At 43.0% G+C, this 22,522-nt stretch overlaps 1 protein-coding gene across 1 annotated transcript in view; it reads right to left on the bottom strand.

The window, feature by feature from the left end:
* myo3b (myosin IIIB) overlaps positions 1-22,522 on the bottom strand; it is a 115,228-nt gene that overhangs the window by 73,947 nt on the left and 18,759 nt on the right. Inside the window, exons 10-20 of the mRNA XM_041844349.1 lie at positions 16,126-16,191; positions 7,495-7,650; positions 2,147-2,231; positions 1,918-2,034; positions 1,711-1,815; positions 1,470-1,553; positions 1,126-1,328; positions 925-1,023; positions 686-800; positions 412-538; positions 34-244 (exon numbers count right to left, since the gene is read on the bottom strand). Of these exons, the coding sequence (XP_041700283.1) occupies positions 34-244; positions 412-538; positions 686-800; positions 925-1,023; positions 1,126-1,328; positions 1,470-1,553; positions 1,711-1,815; positions 1,918-2,034; positions 2,147-2,231; positions 7,495-7,650; positions 16,126-16,191 (1,368 nt within the window). The remainder of the gene's footprint in view (positions 1-33; positions 245-411; positions 539-685; positions 801-924; positions 1,024-1,125; positions 1,329-1,469; positions 1,554-1,710; positions 1,816-1,917; positions 2,035-2,146; positions 2,232-7,494; positions 7,651-16,125; positions 16,192-22,522) is intronic.

The raw sequence follows: 22,522 nt of genomic DNA, 5'->3' as shown, positions 1-22,522 counted from the left end.
CAATAACCAAGGACAGAGAGACCTTACACTTACCAGATATTCATATCAGGCTGCAGGAGGGCATTGATGCGGTTGACTATCCAACTGAAGAGGCGTCCGTACAGAGCCTTGGACATGGCGTCCCGGACATCGGTGGCTTTGTCTACAGTATTGGTGCGGATGATGGTCTCTCCACGGGTCACCACACAGTGGGACGTCAGGGCCTCTGTGAGCTCCTCAGGACCGATGCAGAGCAAGGCTGCAGCTGAGGGACAGGGCAGGTGCATGTCAGAGTCACACAGAGCAGCAAGGAAACAACCATTCAGCCATACTGTGTAAATTCACCAATAGGTGGGAATGTTACTATCAATTCTTAACCTGAGCAATAACAAAATAGCTTTTGCTAATAACACTGAAGTACAGTTGTCTCACCATTTTCTAAGGCCTCAACATTAGGCACTTCACTTTTATCAGTCTGGTGTTGGGAAGTAATGGCAGTGAATTCAATATTTCCTGTATTCAAAATGGCGCAGAGAATTCTGTACACAGAATTGACCTCCTGTTAAAAAAGTAAGCACATAAATCAGTGTACAGTGAGTGAAGAAATGCTATGGATATTTAGACATATGTTCTCTTTGTCTTATTTGTTTTAGGAGAAAATATGTTCACACATTTACTTTTAAATGAACAGAGCAACTGCACCTACCTCGTCAGTGAAGCCAATGATGCGGAAACAGTCCTGAATGGCATCAAACTGCTCCTTGTACAGTTTACTGGAGACAATGTCCTGCATCACTTTGCCATGTTGATTTTGAATATATCTAGACAGATACAGTTTTCAGTGCCAGTTTCTGCATTAGTCAAGTGATAAGAAATAACTCACTATATTCAGGCCATATTGAGGTGCCAAGTCATCAAAGCCAAGTAAAGTGATGAAATGCTAACCTGGGGGGTTTCTTGTCAGGTAATCTGTACTTTTTCAGCTTCTCTTGGTGATACAGACCGGCATAGATGTAGTAGAATATGTGGAAGTTTTTCTCTCCCCTAAGAGCATAAAAAGAAACGGTTAACCATCTAGCCAGTGAACTTCAAATGAGGATAACAGTTGTGATTAATAATATCCCAAGCCCATCTTTCCATTCTTACGTGGCCTGTTTGATGACCCTGGACTTCTCCAGCAGGTACTCTGAGATCTTGGCCCCCATGACGGCCCCGGTGGGGGTAAACTTCATCTCCAGGTACTTCCCAAAGCGACTGGAGTTGTCGTTAATGGCCGTGCACGCGTTGCCAAATGCCTCCACCAGGGGGTTCACCTGGAGGATCTTCTCCCGCAGCGTCCGATTGTTTGCCTGGGATCACAGTCAAGCAATAGTTTTTGCATAACTCCCTCCAGAGACAACACAAACTAAATGTGTAGGACTGAATCTATCAGTGTCCAGTCTGCCCATTCTATAATGAATTCCACTGATGTCTTAGCACATACGCAGTACCTTTCCCAGGAAGGTGAGATGCTGGACAATCAGATGGGCACTCTCTGTCTTTCCAGCTCCACTCTCTCCACTGATGATGATGCACTGAAACACAGGGACACATCAACAACAACTTTGTCATCAGGATGTCTCAGACAAGCACATCACTAGATCTCTAAACATATATATAACATTATCCATATGAAACGGCATATCACTAAATATGACTTCCCCACACAAAGTGTATCCCCCCCTCAAGTACCTGGTCTTTGCAGAAGGTCACCATGCCCTGGTATGCTGCATCAGCAGCAGCAAAGATATGTGGAGGATTGTCTGCTCGCTTCACCCCATGGTACAGCTTAGAGAACTGTGGACAGACACCCCACATTAGAATATCAATACCGTTCTGTCTTTACGGAGGTTTGAACAGGAATTACGGCACACAATGGCACTGCCGTAGCAAACAAACCTGTGGCGAGTAGATGCTTAGAGTTTGAAAAGGATTGAGAGCGATGAGGATGTCTCCAACGTATGTGTATATCTGCAGCTCATCATATCTCTTCGAGAGGTGTTTGATGATGGTCTCCTGTGGAGAAGAAGAAGGAGAACACATACAGTGTGTACCGTGTACAATACCTACATTATTCACATACCATCCTCTAGTCCAACAACAATGAAGTCAAAGAATGAAATCTTACCTCATCTAGAAACTCCAGGTTCACCAGATCATCATCAGGACTTCTCTCTATTATGAGTGTTTTACGAGTATTGATTCTTTCATGCCTGTTGGAGTAAAGGACATAATAATGTCTTAGAAAGCATTACAGTAACAGAAGAATACAGATACATTACTAATAATACTCTGGATATAAAATCCATTCATTTAGATGGGTTGCTGGTGGCCCATAAGGGTGTTCCCCAGGGAGATCTCCACCATTATCACAGGCTGTGATTGCACTTCATCTCCGTTTGACCTTTCACTCTACAATGGGGCCTACTGGTCAGAGGTCAGCACTGAGGCAGCTGGTGCATTGGGATTATGCAAACCCCCAAGGGCCTATTGCGGTGATGTGTGTGTATGTGTGTGTGTGTGTGTGTGTGTGTGTGTGTGTGTGTGTGTGTGTGTGTGTGTGTGTGTGTGTGTGTGTGTGTGTGTGTGTGTGTGTGTGTGTCTACAAACACACATGTAAGCGACTAGATTAAAAAGCCCTTTTGTGAAAAACAACAAACTCTAAAATAACAGTTATCACCACAAAAATATTTCACCCAGAAATTCCAGTCAAGTTCAGATACTAAACCTAACATGAACAATGAAATGGACCAATATCTCAGTCACACAGTGTATCTATTCTATGATAATAAATAGTAGATACACTGAGTGTACAAAACATTAAGGACACCTGCTCTTTCCATGACATAGACTGACCAGGTGAATCCAGGTGAAAGCTACAATCCCTTATTGATGTCACCTGTTAAATCCACTTCAATCAGTGTAGATAATATAATAATAATATGCCATTTAGCAGACGCTTTTATCCAAAGCGACTTACAGTCATGCGTGCATACATTTTTGTGTATGGGTGGTCCCGGGGATCGAACCCACTACCTTGGCGTTACAAGCGCCGTGCTCTACCAGCTGAGCTACAGAGGACCATATATTGAGGGGGAGGAGACAGGTTAAAGAAGGATTTTAAAGCCTTGAGACAATTGAGACATGGATTGTGTATGTGTGCCATTCAGAGGGTGAATGGGCAAGACAAAATATGTAAGTGCCTTTGAACGTGGTATGGTAGTAGGTGCCAGGTGCACCGTTTTGAGTGTGTCAAGAACTGCAATGCTGCTGGGTTTTTCATGCTCAACAGTTTCCCGTGTGTATCAAGAATGGTCCACAACCCAAAGGACATCCAGCCAACTTGAAACAACTTTGGGAAGCATTGGAGTCAACATGGGCAAGCATCCCTGTGGAACGCTTTCGACACCTTGTAGAGTCCATGCCCCGATGAATTGAGGCTATTCTGAGGACCAAAAGGGTGTGAAATTCAATATTAGAAAGGTGTTCCTAATGTTTTGTACACTCAGTGTATATAAAATGAATAACATGATAGTAAATCTATCCTACGAGTGAACAATGATTTCCCTTTTCGGAAGATTTCATATCACAACATAAGCACAGACACATGCATACACACACATGATAACATACGCACTATACACACACGTACACATGGATTTTGTGTTGTAGATATGTGGTAGTGGATTAGGGGTCTGAGGGCACACAGTGTGTTGTGAGATCTGTTATGAATGTATTGTAATGTTTTTAAAATTGTATAACTGCCTTAACTTTGCTGGACCCCAGGAAGAGTAGCTGCTGCCTTGGCAGGAACTAATGGGGATCCATAATAAATACAAATACAAATATTCTGAGTAGAAATCCTACAGAAGTTCCACAGGGAAACATAATGTCACAAACACACACACACCTGGCATGGCATCAAGACTATCTCATTCAATGGCATGTGTACTATTTTCTTTAGGGACAAGGAAAAGTATTCCACAAACAGATCATTGGGGAAATAACAAGGTAAACAGAATCGTTTCGCAATCACAAACAACTGTTTTTTAATAAAAGCTCACGACATGCCAGATATAAATCATTCAAAATTCTTAATTGAGTGAAAATGCGACCTGCAAGAATGAACAGTTAGCTTTTTCCACAAGTTAATCAATCTGAGACTAAAGTGTTTTATTCCCTCATTGGTTTAATCATATTGGTGGAGGACTGCTCTGTACTAAATGCTCCTCGTTGTCACACTGTTAAAAGATAAATTGGGATAAAAAGCTTTTATTAATCTAACTTTGAGTCAGCACAATCACTCCTATTAAATTAGGCCCACTCCCCTAACTTCTTTTTAATTCACATCATTTTAATTTACTTTGACTACACATCATACACTATACAGTGGGGAAAAAAAGTATTTAGTCAGCCACCAATTGTGCAAGTTCTCCCACTTAAAAAGATGAGAGAGGCCTGTAATTTTCATCATAGGTACACGTCAACTATGACAGACAAATTGAGAATTTTTTTTCCAGAAAATCACATTGTAGGATTTTTAATGAATTTATTTGCAAATTATGGTGGAAAATAAGTATTTGGTCACCTACAAACAAGCAAGATTTCTGGCTCTCACAGACCTGTAACTTCTTCTTTAAGAGGCTCCTCTGTCCTCCACTCGTTACCTGTATGAATGGCACCTGTTTGAACTTGTTATCAGTATAAAAGACACCTGTCCACAACATCAAACAGTCACACTCCAAACTCCACTATGGCCAAGACCAAAGAGCTGTCAAAGGACACCAGAAACAAAATTGTAGACCTGCACCAGGCTGGGAAGACTGAATCTGCAATAGGTAAGCAGCTTGGTTTGAAGAAATCAACTGTGGGAGCAATTATTAGGAAATGGAAGACATACAAGACCACTGATAATCTCCCTCGATCTGGGGCTCCACGCAAGATCTCACCCCGTGGGGTCAAAATGATCACAAGAACGGTGAGCAAATATCCCAGAACCACACGGGGGGACCTAGTGAATGACCTGCAGAGAGCTGGGACCAAAGTAACAAAGCCTACCATCAGTAACACACTACGCCGCTAGGGACTCAAATCCTGCAGTGCAAGACGTTTCCCCCTGCTTAAGCCAGTACATGTCCAGGCCCGTCTGAAGTTTGCTAGAGTGCATTTGGATGATCCAGAAGATCATTGGGAGAATGTCATATGGTCAGATGAAACCAAAATATAAATTTTTGGTAAAAACTCAACTCATCGTGTTTGGAGGACAAATAATGCTGAGTTGCATCCAAAGAACACCATACCTACTGTGAAGCATGGGGGTGGAAACATCATGCTTTGGGGCTGTTTTTCTGCAAAGGGACCAGGACGACTGATCCGTGTAAAGGAAAGAATGAATGGGGCCATGTATCGTGAGATTTTGAGTGAAAACCTCCTTCCATCAGCAAGGGCATTGAAGATGAAACGTGGCTGGGTCTTTCCGCATGACAATGATCCCAAAAACACCACCCGGGCAACGAAGGAGTGGCTTCGTAAGAAGCATTTCAAGGTCCTGGAGTGGCCTAGCTAGTCTCCAGATCTCAACCCCATAGAAAATCTTTGGAGGGAGTTGAAAGTCTGTGTTGCCCAGCGACAGCCCCAAAACATCACTACTCTAGAGGAGATCTGCATGGAGGAATGGGCCAAAATACCAGCAACAGTGTGTGAAAACCTTGTGAAGACTTACAGAAAACGTTTGACCTGTGTCATTGCCAACAAAGGGTATATAACAAAGTATTGAGAAACTTTTGTTATTGACCAAATACTTATTTTCCACCATAATTTGCAAATAAATTCATAAAAAATCCTACAATGTGATTTTCTGGATTTTTTTTCCTAATTTTGTCTGTCATAGTTGACGTGTAACTATGATGAAAATTACAGGCCTCTCTCATCTTTTTAAGTGGGAGAACATGCACAATTGGTGGCTGACTAAATACTTTTTTTCCCCACTGTATATACAAAAGTATGTGGTCACCCCATCAAATTAGTGGATTCGGCTATTTCAGCCACACCCGTTGCTGACAGGTGTATATAATCGAGCACACCGCCATGCAATCTCCATAGACAAACACTGGCAGTAGAATGGCCTTACTGAAGAGTTCTGTGACGTTCAATGTGGAACCGTCATAGGATGCCACCTTTCCAATTTATCAAATTTCTGCCCTGTTAGAGCTGCCCCGGTCAACTGTAAATGCTGCTAATGTGAATTGGAAACGTCTAGGAACAACAACGGCTCAGCCGCGAAGTGGTAGGCCACACAAGTTCACAGACAGGACCGCCGAGTGCTGAAGCGCACAGTGCGTAAAAATCGTCTGTCCTCGGTTACAACACTTGCTACCAAGTTACAAACTGCCTCTGGAAGCAAAGTCAGCACAAGAACTGTTCGTCGGGAGCTTCATGAAATGGGTTTCCATGGCCGAGCAGCCGCAGACAAGCCTAAGATCACCATGCGCAATGCTAAGCGTCGGTTAGAGTGGTGTAAAGCTTGCCGCCATTGGACTCTGGAGCAGTGAAAATTCGTTCTCTGGAGTGATGAATCACGCTTCATCATCTGGCAGTCCGACGGACAAATCTGGGTCGGCGGATGCCAGGAGAACGCTACCTGCCCCAATGCATAGTGGTAACTGTAAAGTTTGGTGGATGAGGAATAATGGTCTGAGGCTGTTTTTCATGGTTCGGGTTAGGCCCCTTACTTCCAGTGAAGGGAAATCTTAATGCTACAGTATACAATGACATTCTAGAAGATTCTGTGCTTCCAACTTTGTGGCAACAGTTTGGGAAAGGCCCTTTCCTGTTTCAGCATGACAATGACCATGTGCACAAAGCGAGGTCCATACAGAACTGGTTTGTCGAGATTGGTGTGGAAGAACTTGACTGGCCTGCACAGAGTCCTGACCTCAATCCCATCGAACACCTTTGGGATGAATTGGAACACCGACTGCAGCCAGGTCCAACCGCCCAACATCAGTGCCCGACCTCACTGATGCTCTTGTGGCTGAATGGAACCCGCAGCAATGTTCCAACATCTAGTGGAAAGCCTTCCCAAAAGGCAAAGGGGGGACCAACTGTATATTAATGCCCATGATTTTGGAATGAGATGTTCAATGCAGGTGTCCACATACTTTTGGTCATGTAGTGTATCTGTTACACTAGTTTGGAGTGACACAACAGTTGAAGGAAATCAAACCCTGCCACCCACTGGTGAGAAAACACATTTCGTCTCAGCATTTCATCCAGTTCACTCTGTCTTGCGCCATAGCATTGTCTCTCCAATGCAGATGAATTAATCAGAAATAACAGATACATAACATCATTGGATTGATAGGTTTAACAGATGTAATCTCAGAGAGATACATCAATGAGTTCTGCAGTGGGGATTGTTTTCAGAATTCTTCAACTGAAAATGTTAGCATTTCTCTGAGTTGACGACACACTTACTTGGTCTTGAGTTTGCAGCCCAGGTCTTGTTGCTCGCAGATGAGTGTGGACAGCTGTTGACCGAGAGCCATTTCTTTGCCATGGGCCTGCTTAATGAAGGGGTGTTCCAAGAGGTGGGTCACAGACGGACGAGTCTCAAAATCCTTTATCAGACACCTGTGTAGCGAGAGAACGCAATTACAACATCATAATACATCATAAAGAAGAAGGAAAAAAAAGAACCCAGGTCCAACCTTTTTCTGGGTTTAAACCCTCTGATCACTAATTCAGCTGGTGCATCTTTATATTTGAGTCAACAGACTTTAACATAATAACAAAAACTAAAGAGACACAGAGCACAATGACCTAAACATCTTACAAAGCAGATTTTTCTGGATTATCTCTGACACGGAGATGTAGGTGTTCAGTAGGGTGCTTCTATGGAGCTTCTCATCAGTGCTTCTGTGTCTGAGTGACTGAACACTGTGTCCCCTCTGTGAGCACCACGTGGTCTGGTCATCACCATGGCCCCTAGTGCAAACAGGTCTGTTTCTGGATGGCCCCTATCTGCTATGTGCAGTGTTTACTCAGAGCCCACCTTTTGTCATAGTGGTCATATCCCAGCAAACCGAGAAACATTCCCAGAACATTAGCTACGATTCCCATTAAGTTCTAGTTAGGGTTTTATCTAACATTAGGATAATAACATCCCCAAAAATAATTCTGAAAATGTTTTAAATAAAAATATCCTTGGAATGTTCTCTTAACATTCACTAAAATGTTGTGTACAACATCTGTAATAACTACCACAGAACATTTCCCAAATGTTCTCATTAGGTTTCCAGGTAATGTAATAACACCAAATTACCAGTCATGTTTTTAGAACATACTGCCGCAACAAAATGTGAGAGCAACATTCTGGGAACGTTCTTGCAACATCAAGCGAATGTTTTATACAAACATTTTATAATCATCAGCACAACTGGACAGTTTTTGTGCTATGAAAATAACATTTGCCGCAACCTAACAAATGTTCTGGGACCTTTCACAGAACCAATTGTGGTTAGCTGGGATGTCACTATTCTACTGCCTTTACATTATGATATAATCAATATGAAATATTTTCAATCCAGAGGCAATACATTGTTGTTCAAATAACTTTATATAATTTGTAAAATAATTTGTAAAATATGTAGTCCATGGACATGGTGTGATACCGTTTCAAATGGTGAGGGTATTTAAACCAGCTGCCTAGCACTCCATTTGAAATGTACGTTTTTTTAAACAAAATCCCCTGTTTTATTCTGAAAAGACGTTACCAATAGTCATCATACTGTATCTATCCCTTCCATTCAGAATATCCATCATTCTGTACTTAATCTAAACACTTAAATGCCTGAATATGTTTTGGTGTACTGCAACACAACAATGCAGGCAGGCAGGCGAGAGATATGAGAATAACACCAATCTGACTCCTGCTACCTAATCTGGGCTGAAATTCTGCTTGCACTTTCTATCAGTTTTTCTGCTCTGGAAATTAATTCATCGAATTAATTTGTGTCAGGACATTAAGCAGAGGTTGTAGCCATTAGCTGAGCTGTGCAGCCAGGATGCTAAACATCAGGCCACTTTGTTATAAAAGGCAGCTCTTTAGGCTGCACAGGGACAGACACTGATGATGCATTTACTATCAAGAGCAACGACAGTAGTTACCCACCCACCCGCACACACACTGGTCTGGCTGGAGAGTCCTCACAAACAGCCTGCCAGGCCTGATAACATTGTCCACGCTCCACACATTGTAGCCTGGTGGGCTTTGTTTGAGGAGATTATTTCTGATCTGATATAATACAATCCATTACCTCATACTACTGAGAGAGAACGATTAAAAAAACACCCAATAAAATGCATTGCATCTGAATATGGATAGAAGTGGATGCATTACTATAAGACAGGGATCATCAACTATATACAGCCGCGGGCCGATGTTTTCTTGAGCGGATGGTCATGGGGCTGGAACATCATTACGAATAATTTGTAGACCGCAAATTGATGGCAAGAAGCCCAAACAGATATAACATTTGACTAAAACATAGTAATTTCAAACCTTGCTTACAATCTGGAACAGATTTCCAAAATGTACATCACTTGGAGCTGATTTGGTGTTGTTTTTACAATATTTTATGTCCCCCACCCCCCTTTTTTTTGTTGCTCAGAAAACTTGGGGAGGACAAATGAAATCACCATCAGTTGGGGAACCCTGCTATAAGGAACAAATCAAGTAATGGTTGTATGAGCTGTGTTCGCGAAGAATGAGAGAGAATAATGGGGGCGGCAGGTAGCTTAGTGGTTAAGAGCGTTGTGCCAGTAACCGAAAGGTCGCTGGTTCTAATCCCCGAGCCGACTAGGTGAAAAATCTGTCGTTGTGCCCTTGAGCAAGGCACTTAACCCTAATTGCTCCTGTAAGTCGCTCTGGATAAGAGCGTCTGCTAAAATGACTAAAATGTAAAATAACTGAGTTTTTTAAGAGAAGCAATAAAGACGTCAGCGTTCTCAATAAAGAACATAAAAATGAAAACAATGAGGATCCTTACAATAAACAAAAAGTATTCACACCCCTTGACTTTTCCCACATTTTGTTGTGTTCAGGGGTTGGAACCTGTCCAGGGAACAGAACCGAAAACCGACGTAATGTTTCTAAGTGTGACACTCTGGCTCCATGGACTTTATTATTGAGCCAGGGTTGTTCATTTTCCTTGTTTGGGTGTATTTCTATGTTGGGTATTCTGGTTGTTTCATTTCTATGTGTGGTGATTGTTCGTGATTATTCAGGTGACTCCCAATCGGAGGTAACGAGTGACAGCTGTCGGCTCGTTATCTCTGATTGGGAGCCATATTTATACTGTGTGTTTTCTCGTGGGTATTGTGGGTTTTTGTTCCATGTTTCTGTCAGTGTTACAGAGGACTTCACTATCGTCATTTGTTGTTTTTTGTGGTTGCTTTATTAAATAAAGTCATCATGTTCACTCCACGCGCTGCGTATTGGTCCGCTTCTTCAGACGATCGTGACAGAAAAACCCACCATAGAAGGACCAAGCAGCGTGTCCAGGAGCAAGACAGCTGGACATGGGAGGAAGCGCCTGGTAAGGAGCTCGAGAGGCTGGCGATGGCCCAGGTGGGCAAATCGTGGTCCTGGGAGGACATGCTCGGGGGCAAGGGACCTTGGGGGAAGATCAAGGCCCTGGCGAGAGAGGAGCAACGGCGTCAGCAGGGCCATCATCGTTGGAAGGACGAGAGGCAACCCCAAAAAGTTTTTTGGGGGGGGCACATGGCTTGGACGACGGGGCTAACGGAGGCAGAGAAGGGGCGAATTCAAGAGGCAACCAGGTTACGGGGGTCACTGGCCAAAGTAGGGAAAGGAGATGTAGAGGCACGGCGTGAGAGACTGAGGTGTGTATCCAGTCCGGTCCGTTCCAGTTCCCGGGGTAGAGGCAGTGGTGTGTGCCTCCAGTACGGTCCGGCCTGTTACGACCCCTCGCACCAAGGATACGGTGCGCTTCGCCAGCCCGGCCCGGCCTGTTCCGGCCACTCGCACCAGGGATACGGTGCGCTTCGCCAGCCCAGCCCGGCCTGTTCCGGCCACTCGCACCAGGGATACGGTGCGCGTCGCCAGCCCAGCCCGGCCTGTTCCGGCCACTCGCACCAGGGATACGGTGCGCGTCGCCAGCCCTTTCCCACCAGTGCCTACACCACGCCCCAAGCCTCCTGTGTGTCTCCCGAGTCCTGTGCGTCCTGTTGCTGCTCTCCGCACTAGGCTTAATGTGAGTCCCCAGGGTCCAGCATGCCCTGTTCCGGCTCTCCGCACTAGCCCTTATGTGCGTCCCCAGGGCCAAGCATGCCCTGTTGCTGCTTCCCGCACTAGCCCTGAGATGCGTGTCCTCAGCCCGGTACCTCCAGTTCCGGCACCACGCATCAGGCCTACGGTGCGTCCCCCCAGGGCCAAGCATGCCCTGTTGCTGCTTCCCGCACTAGCCCTGAGATGCGTGTCCTCAGCCCGGTACCTCCAGTTCCGGCACCACGCATCAGGCCTACGGTGCGTCCCCAGGGCCAAGCATGCCCTGTTGCTTCTCCCCGCACTAGCCCTGAGATGCGTGTCCTCAGCCCGGTAACTCCAGTTCCGGCACCAGGCCTACGGTGCGCCTCAGACGGCCAGAGTCTGCCGTCTGCCCAACGGGGCCTGAACTGTCCGTCTGCCCAACGCCGTCTGAACTGTCCGTCTGCCCAACGCCGTCTGAACTGCCCGTCTGCCCAACGGCGCCTGAACTGCCCGTCTGCCCAACGGCGCCTGAACTGCCCGTCTGCCCAACGCCGTCTGAACTGTCCGTCTGCCCAACGCCGTCTGAACTGCCCGTCTGTACTGAGCCTGCGAAGCCGCCCGTCTGCCATGAGCCTTCAGAGCCGTCCGCCAGACCGGAGCCGCTAGAGCTCTCCGCCAGACAGGATCAGCCAGAGCCTTCCGCCAGACAGGATCAGCCAGAGCCTTCCGCCAGACAGGATCAGCCAGAGCCTTCCGCCAGACAGGATCAGCCAGAGCCTTCCGCCAGACAGGATCAGCCAGAGCCTTCCGCCAGACAGGATCAGCCAGAGCCTTCCGTCAGACAGGATCAGCCAGAGCCTTCCGCCAGACAGGATCAGCCAGAGCCTTCCGCCAGACAGGATCAGCCAGAGCCTTCCGCCAGACAGGATCAGCCAGAGCCTTCCGCCAGCCAGGATCCGCCAGAGCCGTCCAGCCAGGATCCGCCTGAGCCAGCCAGCCAGGATCCGCCAGCTAGTCAGGTACTGTCCCTTAGCCCGGTGCTGCCCCTTAGTCCGGTGCTGCCCCTTAGTCCGGTGCTGCCCCTTAGCCCGGTGCTGCCCCTTAGCCCGGTGCTGCCCCTTAGTCCGGTGCTGCCTCTAAGTCCGGTGCTGCCCCTTAGTCCGGTGCCGCCCCTTAATCCAGGTGGGTTTAGTTGGGGGGTGGTCATGTGGAGGGGGCTACGGAAGCGGATAGTGACTAAGGTGGGGTGGGGACCACGACCTGGACCAGAACCGCCACCATGGACAGACGCCCACCCAGACCCTCCCCTAGACTGTATGCTGGTGCGCCCGGAGTGCGCACCTTTAGGGGGTACTGTGACACTCTGGCTCCATGGACTTTATTATTGAGCCAGGGTTGTTCATTTTCCTTGTTTGGGTGTATTTCTATGTTGGGTATTCTGGTTGTTTCATTTCTATGTGTGGTGATTGTTCGTGATTATTCAGGTGACTCCCAATCGGAGGTAACGAGTGACAGCTGTCGGCTCGTTATCTCTGATTGGGAGCCATATTTATACTGTGTGTTTTCTCGTGGGTATTGTGGGTTTTTGTTCCATGTTTCTGTCAGTGTTACAGAGGACTTCACTATCGTCATTTGTTGTTTTTTGTGGTTGCTTTATTAAATAAAGTCATCATGTTCACTCCACGCGCTGCGTATTGGTCCGCTTCTTCAGACGATCGTGACACTAAGAAACAGAAACGGAAATGGGATCAAAAGTGATCCATACTGTTCTGGAACAGAAATGTTATTTTAAAAGCATGGGAACCGGTTAATAACGTTCTTTTACATTCCAGGCATTTTTTTCTAGTCCGACAAAGAAACGCAACAAAGCCCTCACTCTGTCAATCAGAAACTTATTCCAGTGTCTGCCTGCAAGCTGAAAATCTTTGCCAGTGTGTGTTTAGGCTACCTTCCCCTCCCCCCTCCGAAGCATAGTCTACTGTACTGCTGTTACAGGCGTAATTCAGAAGATAGGGAGAGAGATTTTTTATTAGCTAGAGAAGAAATATGAACTTTTTCAATGCTAGTTAAGGATAATATAGGCCAAGTTATCAAGTTTCACATTGGATTTATTAACTACAAAAAGGTAAGAGGTGTCTTCAATTCTGGTGCCGCTCTGCACACACAAGCTTGTTCGTTAGCTAGCTCAAAGGACATTTAAAGTTCCTCAATAGAAGCCGCTCCTCCTAGGTATAATTCTGTGGACCTAGCTAATTCAGATAATGCATGTCATAACAAGATGCCCAGTGCTTCAAGCCTCTCTGGGTCATGGCTAGAAGGGATCCATATTTTGTCAAATTAACGTCAAAAGTACAAATGAATTAAAAATGAAAAGCTTAAAATGTCTTGAGTCAATAAGTATTCAACCCCTTTGCTATGGCAAGCCTAAATAAGTTCAGGAGTAAAAATGTGCTTGACAAGTCACATAACAATTTGCATGGACTCACTCTGTGTGCAATAAGTGTTTGATCTGATTTTTGAATGACTACCTCATCTCTGTACCCCACACATACAATTATCTGCAAGGTCCCTCAGTCGAGCAGTGAATTTCAAACACAGATTCAACCACAAAGACCAGGGAGGTTTTCCAATGCCTCGCAAAGAAGGGCACCTATAGAGGTGTAAAAATAAACAAGTCCCTTTGAGCATGGTGAAGTTATTAATTACACTCAGTTTTTGGAGAAGAAGGAAACCGCTCAGGGATTTCACCAATGCTCAAGGAGGCCAATGGTGACTTTAAAACAGAGTTTAATGGCTGTGACAGGAGAAAACAGAGGATGGATCAACAACATTGTAGTTACAATACTAACCTAATTGACAGAGTGAAAAGAAGGAAGCCTGTACAGAAAAAAAAGATTCAAAAATATGCATCCTGTTTGCAACAAGGCACTAAAGAAATACTGTAAAAAATTTGGCAAAGCAATTAACTTTTTGTCCTGAATACAAAGTGTTATGTTTGGGGCAAATCCAATACAACACATTACTAAGTACCACTCTCCAAATTTTCAAGCATAATGGTTGCTGCATCATGTTCTGGGTATGCTTGTAATCATTAAGGACTGGGGAGTTTTTTCAGGATAAATAGAAAATGGAATTGAGCTAAGCACAAGCAAAATCCTAGAGGAAAACCTGATTCAGCTGGCTTCCACTAGACACTGGGAGATTAATTCACCTTTCAGCAGGACAATAACCTAAAACAAAAGGCCAAATCTACACTGGAGTTGCTTACCAAGAAGACAGTGAATGTTCCTGAGTGGCCGAGTTACAGTTTTGACTTAAATCTACTTGAACATCTATGGCAAGACCTGAAAAATGTTGTCCAGCAATGATCAACAACCAATTTGACAGAGCTTGAAGAATTTTGAAAAGAATAATGGGAAAATGTTGCACAATGCAGGTGTGGAAAGCTCTTAAGAGACTTACCCAGAAAGACTCACAGCTGTAATCACTGCCAAAGGTGCTTCAACAAAGTATTGACTCAGGGGTGTGAATACTTATGTAAATTCGATATCTCTATTTCATTTTCAATACATTTGCAAACATTTCAAAAAACATGTTTTCACTTTGTCATTATGGGGTATTGTGTGTAGATGGGTGATAAAAAAATATATTTTATCAATTTTGAATTCAGGCTGTGACACAACAAAATGTGGAATAAGTCAAGTGGTATGAATACTTTCTGAAGGCACTGTAAATGCCATCAAAATCAGCTTCTTTAGGGTACCTATAACACAACATCACCAACTATTTGTTACTGTGCATGTGGGCCTTGAACCATCTCAGCTCTCCAGCTTCATCAAATTATTAAATAACAAGGCACACTAAGGTATAACATCATTAAAGCAGGGTTTTCCTACGTGCATTATGAAACAAAAAGGCCTGTATGATAGGCCTTATGACGGGGGCTTCATTCCAAGCAAAGCTTTAACAATATAATAAGGCAGTAGTGCACAGGTAATACAACTATAGATTGGACTCAGCTACAGCTTCTAATCCATCTCTGACTGATGAGTCTACTACCCCTAATGGATTCACAGCTGTACTGTTTGATGTTTTCATTATTAATAATGAATTAATAACCACTGCCTTTCAATCTATTCCACCACTAATAATATCAACACAGAGGGAAGACAATCACCTCCCACAAATAACACCTGAAGAAATAGATTGCCTCGCTCTCTGCCCCAACTTGCACTGCATGCAAGATATTAAGGTTGTATATTCAGCGAGACTATTATTGGCCAATGTTGACATTATTTGTTTTCCACACTGGAGGGACTGATTATTTATCTCGTCCTAAAGATATAACTGATAATTCAGCAGAATGAGTTTTTTCCTCTGTGACAGATTTACGCAAATTAAAATCGAGGAAATGCGAGGAAGAAAAAAAGGGTTGAGACAATCTAGCTTAAAAAAGATCCATTTCTAGTCCTTTCCATTTCCAGTGATCAAAGGATGCCCAGAACCAAATGCGTAACCAGTGCATTCTGCCCCTTTGGCCAAATGGGAAAACATTGAGGTCTCACCATTGAAACCCATTCAAATATTGTAAAAGGCTTGTGTTGTTTAAAAAGTAAGAATGAATATATTTTGTTGTCATCACCATTAACCAACTGCATTGGCGCCAGTTGGTTGCAATTACTTCAAAGACTAAATAAACACAAATAAACATGTATAGCTAAATTCTCCCAATGGAATAGACCCAACATCCTCATTACTGTGTAAGTAAGTGTAGAGAAACACATTCATTTCAGCAGGAAGCAACTTCATTGTCATAGAAAGAGCAGGATACTCACTGGGCAATGAAGTGACTGAAGCTTCTGCACCACTCCTCTGGATTGCGTAATGTAGGGGAAGGGTTTCTGAAACGAAACACACAACACAAAAATCATCATTGAAAAATGTATATTGAACTGAAACGTTTAAGTTATTGATGGTGTTGTTGTTGGCCTAAACACGATAGTTCTCATGAGACTGGAGCGTCAGAATGGTTGGGTATAATCTGAGTGCTGAGAATAGTCAATGACAAATGAAAACAGCTCCTCAACTGTCTGACAGGAAGCATCTGCCAGCGGGAGCCAAAGTTACGGGAGCCAGTAATACCTCTGTCAGCAGCATTTAAAGAGACCATCTATAATGAGGCAAGCACCTCAAGACTAGTTCAGTTGATAATATCGGGATGGAGCCAGGGCAGTACCAATGTGATGAGGTGTGAATGACGGAGTCAGGCGCAGGAGGTAAAACACCGAAATCAAGAGTTTATTCAGTGTACAATAATGCAGCGCATATAGCGACAGAACGAAACTAGCACAAGGGAAAATCAACCTAGGCTGCATACAAGTAAAGAGTAGCTCAACCGAGCTACTCACTCTCACAACGAACAATCACTCACAAAGGACAAGGGGGCAGAGGGAACACTTATACACAGACTAATGAGGGAATGAGTACCAGGTGTGTGTGATTGACAAGACAAGACAAATGGAGTGATGATAAATGGAGCGGTAGTGGCTAGTAAGCCGGTGACGACGAACGGCGAAACCTGCCCGAGCAAGGAGGAGCGGCAGCCTCGGCTGAATTCGTGACAACCAAGGCTCAACAACAGGGCGTTACCATTCCACTAGTTCAAAACATGCTCATCAAAGAAAATAAAGAAATAATGTAATGTAATGGGGAAGATAGTGATTAAAGTTATGATTTTGCTCATACTGTAATTTTGGATAGGGTGCTTATATACACTTAAGCTTTCAAACATAATTTTCAACTTTCATCAACTCATTTCTAAAATGGAGACAGCTTTGTACATCTGAGGCATGAAAAAACAACCAAGAACAAATGGTTCTAATTTCTTTGATAAGAAAACATTATCAATAACAAAGCTTTGTGATAGTCCCGCGTAGCTCAGTTGGTAGAGCATGGCATTTGCAACGCCAGGGTTGTGGGTTCATTTCCCACGGGGGGCCAGTATGATTTTTTAAAAACAAAATATATGTATGCACTCACTAACTGTAAGTCGCTCTGGATAAGAGCGTCTGCTAAATGACTAAAAATGTCAAAAATACACATATATGAGAGCCTTTTAAACGTCTTTATTTTTCTGAGGGAATGTGTCATTATTTTGCGCACTAAGTCACGCACGTCTCTGATAGAGACTCAGAGTCAGACAGACAGTCCTTTCTGAAGTGCAGATCAAAGCCTTGTAATGGACTGCTTCAATGCAAAATATAATATGAGCCCGCAGCAATGCTCTTGCCTTGATGTTGTACCACTGCACTGCTTATATATTACAAAGTCAATACACCAGCACATTGGTGATAACACTGTCAAGTACCCTCATTGTGCTTACAAAATCAGGCATTTTTCCTTCCAGTATATGTGGGAGCACTAACTCATATTGTAAACACAATTGGCTTATTTAAATCTAGGTCCAGGCACTCCTTGTGCTGTCAAACGTGTGTCAAAGTGGATTGAGGCAGAATCAGTGGTTCTCAGCTCTACTTTTGAAGCCCTAAGTCTGCTACTAAGCTCAGGAGAAAGACAAAAAAGCATGCTTGTGTCCTACATGAATATGATACTTTGTATGCAGAGCTCATAATTCTTGCCATTTTCCTAATAGACATAAAAAACTGTCAGATAATTTACATGAATCCTGACAGCCAATGTCATACAGTAGATATAGTTCTAGAGCATAGCAGGGATAATCAACTAGATTCAGCCACAGGCTGATTTTTTCTTGAGCAGATGGTCAGTGGGCCGGAACATAATAACAAATAATTTGTAGACTACAAATGTATCGCAAGAAGCCCAAACAGATATAATATTTGACTAAAACATAATCATTTCAAACCTTGCTTATATTTGTATACAATCACGTCTCTCTATTATGCGTGGGAATAATTGGGAACAGATTTCCAAAATGTAAATAACTTGGAGCTGATTTCCTGGTGTTTTTACAGTTTTTTATGTCCAACAATGAAAATGCCCCCCCCAAAAATAAATAATAATAATAATAAATTGTGGGCCAAATAAAACCACCTGCGGGCCACGAGTTAGGGAACCCTGGGAATGCACAGGGTATCATATATAAAGACACTATCTGCTAGTCTTTGAACTTTGAGGGGGCAACAGCATGAAAACAAAGTGATCCTGATGGCCTAAATAGCAGCACTACGGGAAACACAGGAAAGACTTCTTCTGTGGGCCAACCGCTCAAACTCCAGCTCATCTATCATCAGAGAGCACCAGCAGTTCTGTTGAGCACACATGAATGAACACGGAAAAGTGCTGCACATTATTCTCTACTGTCTTCTTCAGGCTCGCCACCAACACATGATACTGTAGCAGGGACAGTAAGGGTGCATCAGAGTGTGCCTACATGGAATAACTGCATAACAGATAGACAGAGCCATTCTAAACACAACCAATATCCTATCACCTCAGAGGTCGAAACGGCAGATGTGTATTAGATTATGTTAAAAGCTATAGGATATTGAACGAGGGAAGTAGCGTGATCAGTACAATACATTTTCTCTAAGATAGCTGTTGGATAGTCACAAACAATCAAATACGATTTGAAAAAAAATAGCATAATTAGATCAGAAACCTTTCCAGCCTGTGTTCTATTACTACTACATTTCTCCGAACAACCAGTGATGAGTTTTCAAAACAAATGTCCACACAATGTTGAAAAATTATTGTGGCGAAGTAACTACATTCGTTTATAAGCCATAGCGTGACTCTAAATCATTACAAGCCATTTGAAAAACGACCACTGATCGTTTGTGGTAAAAAGTCCCACAGAGAGATACAAACATGGGTCGTGTACAGTACAAGATCCAGCATTATTCTAAAGTAATAGTGTAAGAACACTTTTAAAGTCTCAAAGGATAAGATGTTCCAACTTTCAAAACAGGTCTATTTTGGCTAGCCACAGCAGTCAGACTGCAGGAAAATGAACAGATTCTAATCGGATATGCAAAAAAATAGGATTTAAGTCACTTCAAACTGCCAATGTGAACAAGGCTTTACAGACTATGATGGATTGACCAGTTGACATGTAGTCAATAGTAATCTTCCACATACAAAATGCCGAACAATTGTTGTGAAAAGTATGTGCCAAAAGCTGTGTGAGTTAACTTTGAAATGAACGTATCTCAATCTAAAAGTCTCACAGTTTATAGAAGAGTAAGCATAAATCTTAACCCCAACTCCAGCCTTTCATGTGCATAAAAATCACCAGGGCTGAATGTCAAGTTCACAATACAAGAATCACAGTTTACATTCTGCTAAGACTTATGTTTACATTTAACATTGAACCAAGGCTTGCATACTGTGCTGCTGATGGTCAGGTGTCAATTTCAAAATCGGACCCTTATCAAATACGTTCCAAAATGGATGAACAGTATTGTTAAAAGAAAACAGAAAAAATAGTAGCGATGTCTTTCATTCTTGACTGTTCTGCTCTGCAGCCTTTACATTACCTGTGGCTTTTGGCTGGTGTATTGCTTCTCGCCTGAACACTGGTTGGGATTCCGCTCACTTGCCCTATGATTTCATTAGCCTTTGTTGGCTCTGACAACCCATCATCTACTCCCATTATCTCCCTCACTTCACATCTCTTTCCAGACAGGTACAAGCCCAGTTATATACAGTGAGCTCCAAAAGTATTGGGACAGTGACACATTTTTTGTTGTGTGCTGTAAGTGCTGTAATCTCTAAACGGTTAATGTGATATGGATGGAAATACCTTCAAATTAAAGCTGACAGTCTGCACTTTAACCTCACAGTCATTGAATCATTTCAAATCCAAAGTGCTGGAGTACAGAGCCAAAACAACAAAACATTTGTCACTGTCCCAATACTTTTGGAGCTCACTGTATATTGCTAATATCCACTGGGATCTGTGCGAATAAACACATAATTTACCTTTAACCTTCACAGGCTTTTTACATCACACATCTCCCTATGACTTTACACAGGACTTTACTCAGGGTTTGGCAAATACAGCATGGAGAATATTGGCTCAAGCAATTAACCTTTCCACATATTGAATATCTGAGAGCATCGTCTCAAGTTTCCGTAATTAATTCTGCAGTTAACCGTTTTACAGCTTCACCCTTTTACATGCTCCATTACCCACATTCATGATAACCATGGGCCCCACATATATGACATCCTATAAAGCAGGCAAAATCACATCCAATCTTCTCATCATGATATGATGTAGGGCATATAATCTGTTTCCCGTAGTGCAGAATCTGTGATTGGCTCTTGGAGGTCTATCTGCAACTGATTAGCTCCCGGGCCGGCATTAGTTTACTGTTAAAAGTGATTTACAATGGTGTTGGAATCAATACAATTCTTTGTATCTGATGCTATCTGTGGAAAAGAGCAAGCAGCAGGTATGAATGGAGTGGAGGAGCAGAGCAGCTTCCCTGACAGCGATCTGAACTCCTCTCACCACTTCAAACTGGTAGCTGTGAAAGGGATACCTTCTGTGCAAGTTCCCATCGCAAATCTAAAGCTCTATCACATGGCCTGCAGTAGTCCTGCCTGTGTTCAGCCCCAGTGTCAATGGCCCCAGAGGCCTGGCTACGTTAATGGTGCTGTTGTTTTATCTACACAGTGAGTCCACACCCTAAGGCCACTCCATCTGTTGTATGACATGGAGGAGATACTGCAGTACAGCGAGGGGCATAGTCCTGAGCCAGCCAAAACAACCAGAACCCTCTCAGATCTCAACCCAGGGTTCACATACTGCTATCTTCATCACAGAAGGATATAGGTGAAGCCAGAGAGATGCATCAACTAGATTTAGATGGTGACACTGAATATGCAGTTATTGCCATATTTCATAAACACATCCATTGTGTTTATACCCAATATAGACCATGTTTGGAATGGTAATGTCTTACTCATAGGAATAATCTTGGGATTTACACAACAGATTAATAAATATACTGTGCCATTGAGTGAACTGTGAGATGGAAATACAGGAATGTGTGCAAAGACATACAATCTTATGTCATAAAGAAATATAGCATGTTTTAGTGTCTGTGACATTTTTTATAAAACCTATTATTCCCAAGGACAGTACTTTATCAGGAGAAGCCACTGATTATGGCAATTTAAAGAGCTACTAAAGCATGTGTGGAACACTCGCAGGAAACAATAATTACATCTACCTCATTACAATCATTAAATCTACCTAATTACAATCATTAAATCTACCTCTTTACAATCATTAAATCTACCTCATTACAATCATTACATCTATCTCACTACAATCATTAAATACACTCATTACAATCATTAAATCTACCTCATTACAATCATTACATCTATCTCACTACAATCATTAAATACACTCATTACAATTATTAAATCTACCTCATTACAATCATTACATCTATCTCACTACAATCATTAAATACACTCATTACAATCATTACATCTACCTCATTACAATCATTAAAGAAATACATCTTGTATCACTATCATTTCTGTGCTCAAATTGCAGAATAAAAGTGCATCAACACACAGATACACAATTTTGTAACACATGTCCTCTGTTTCAAATAGAATGCACATACAACAGACAGACACTGTCAGGCAACCTCCTCTTATACGTTTGACTGCCTTGTTGTATTGATGGGAAAATATATTGGAGACAGATGACATGTTAACAGAATCATTTCACGGTTCAGTGTGCCCGTACTGTGATTTATCCTGGAGCCGCCCAGCCAAAGGTCCCAATTCCATGATTTATGGACCAAGGCGAAATATCTATTTTGATTTTTAAACGAAACCCCAGTTTTAACAATGGTAGATTGCTGCACGTGTCTAACTCTATTCATATTCCAAATCTCTCATGAAGTCAAATTATTTCATTAAAAGGTGATTAAGAAAAATGGATGAATGATAAAAGAAGAGAAATGCACATGCCCTTCCATTGTTTATCATGACCTCTAGTAAATGTTATCTAAGGGCAATTAAAATCCTTGACACAGAAAGCAAAACCTGCTCTGGTACTGTATCAATAGCTGCATCTATTTTAGGTGTTGTCTGTTGTTTTCATCCTTCCACCAAAACAGGCCAATCACCAATTCAGCACTATACAGAATTTAGGAGCTGACCATGTGTACATCCCACTGAAAAGGTTCCATCCTATCAAATCAGATGACTGAATGCATGCCT

This window comes from Coregonus clupeaformis, chromosome 23, assembly GCF_020615455.1.
Source record: "Coregonus clupeaformis isolate EN_2021a chromosome 23, ASM2061545v1, whole genome shotgun sequence".
NCBI lineage: Eukaryota > Metazoa > Chordata > Actinopteri > Salmoniformes > Salmonidae > Coregonus > Coregonus clupeaformis.
Note: the sequence above shows the minus strand (reverse complement) of the source record. Positions and strands in the feature narration are given on the sequence as shown.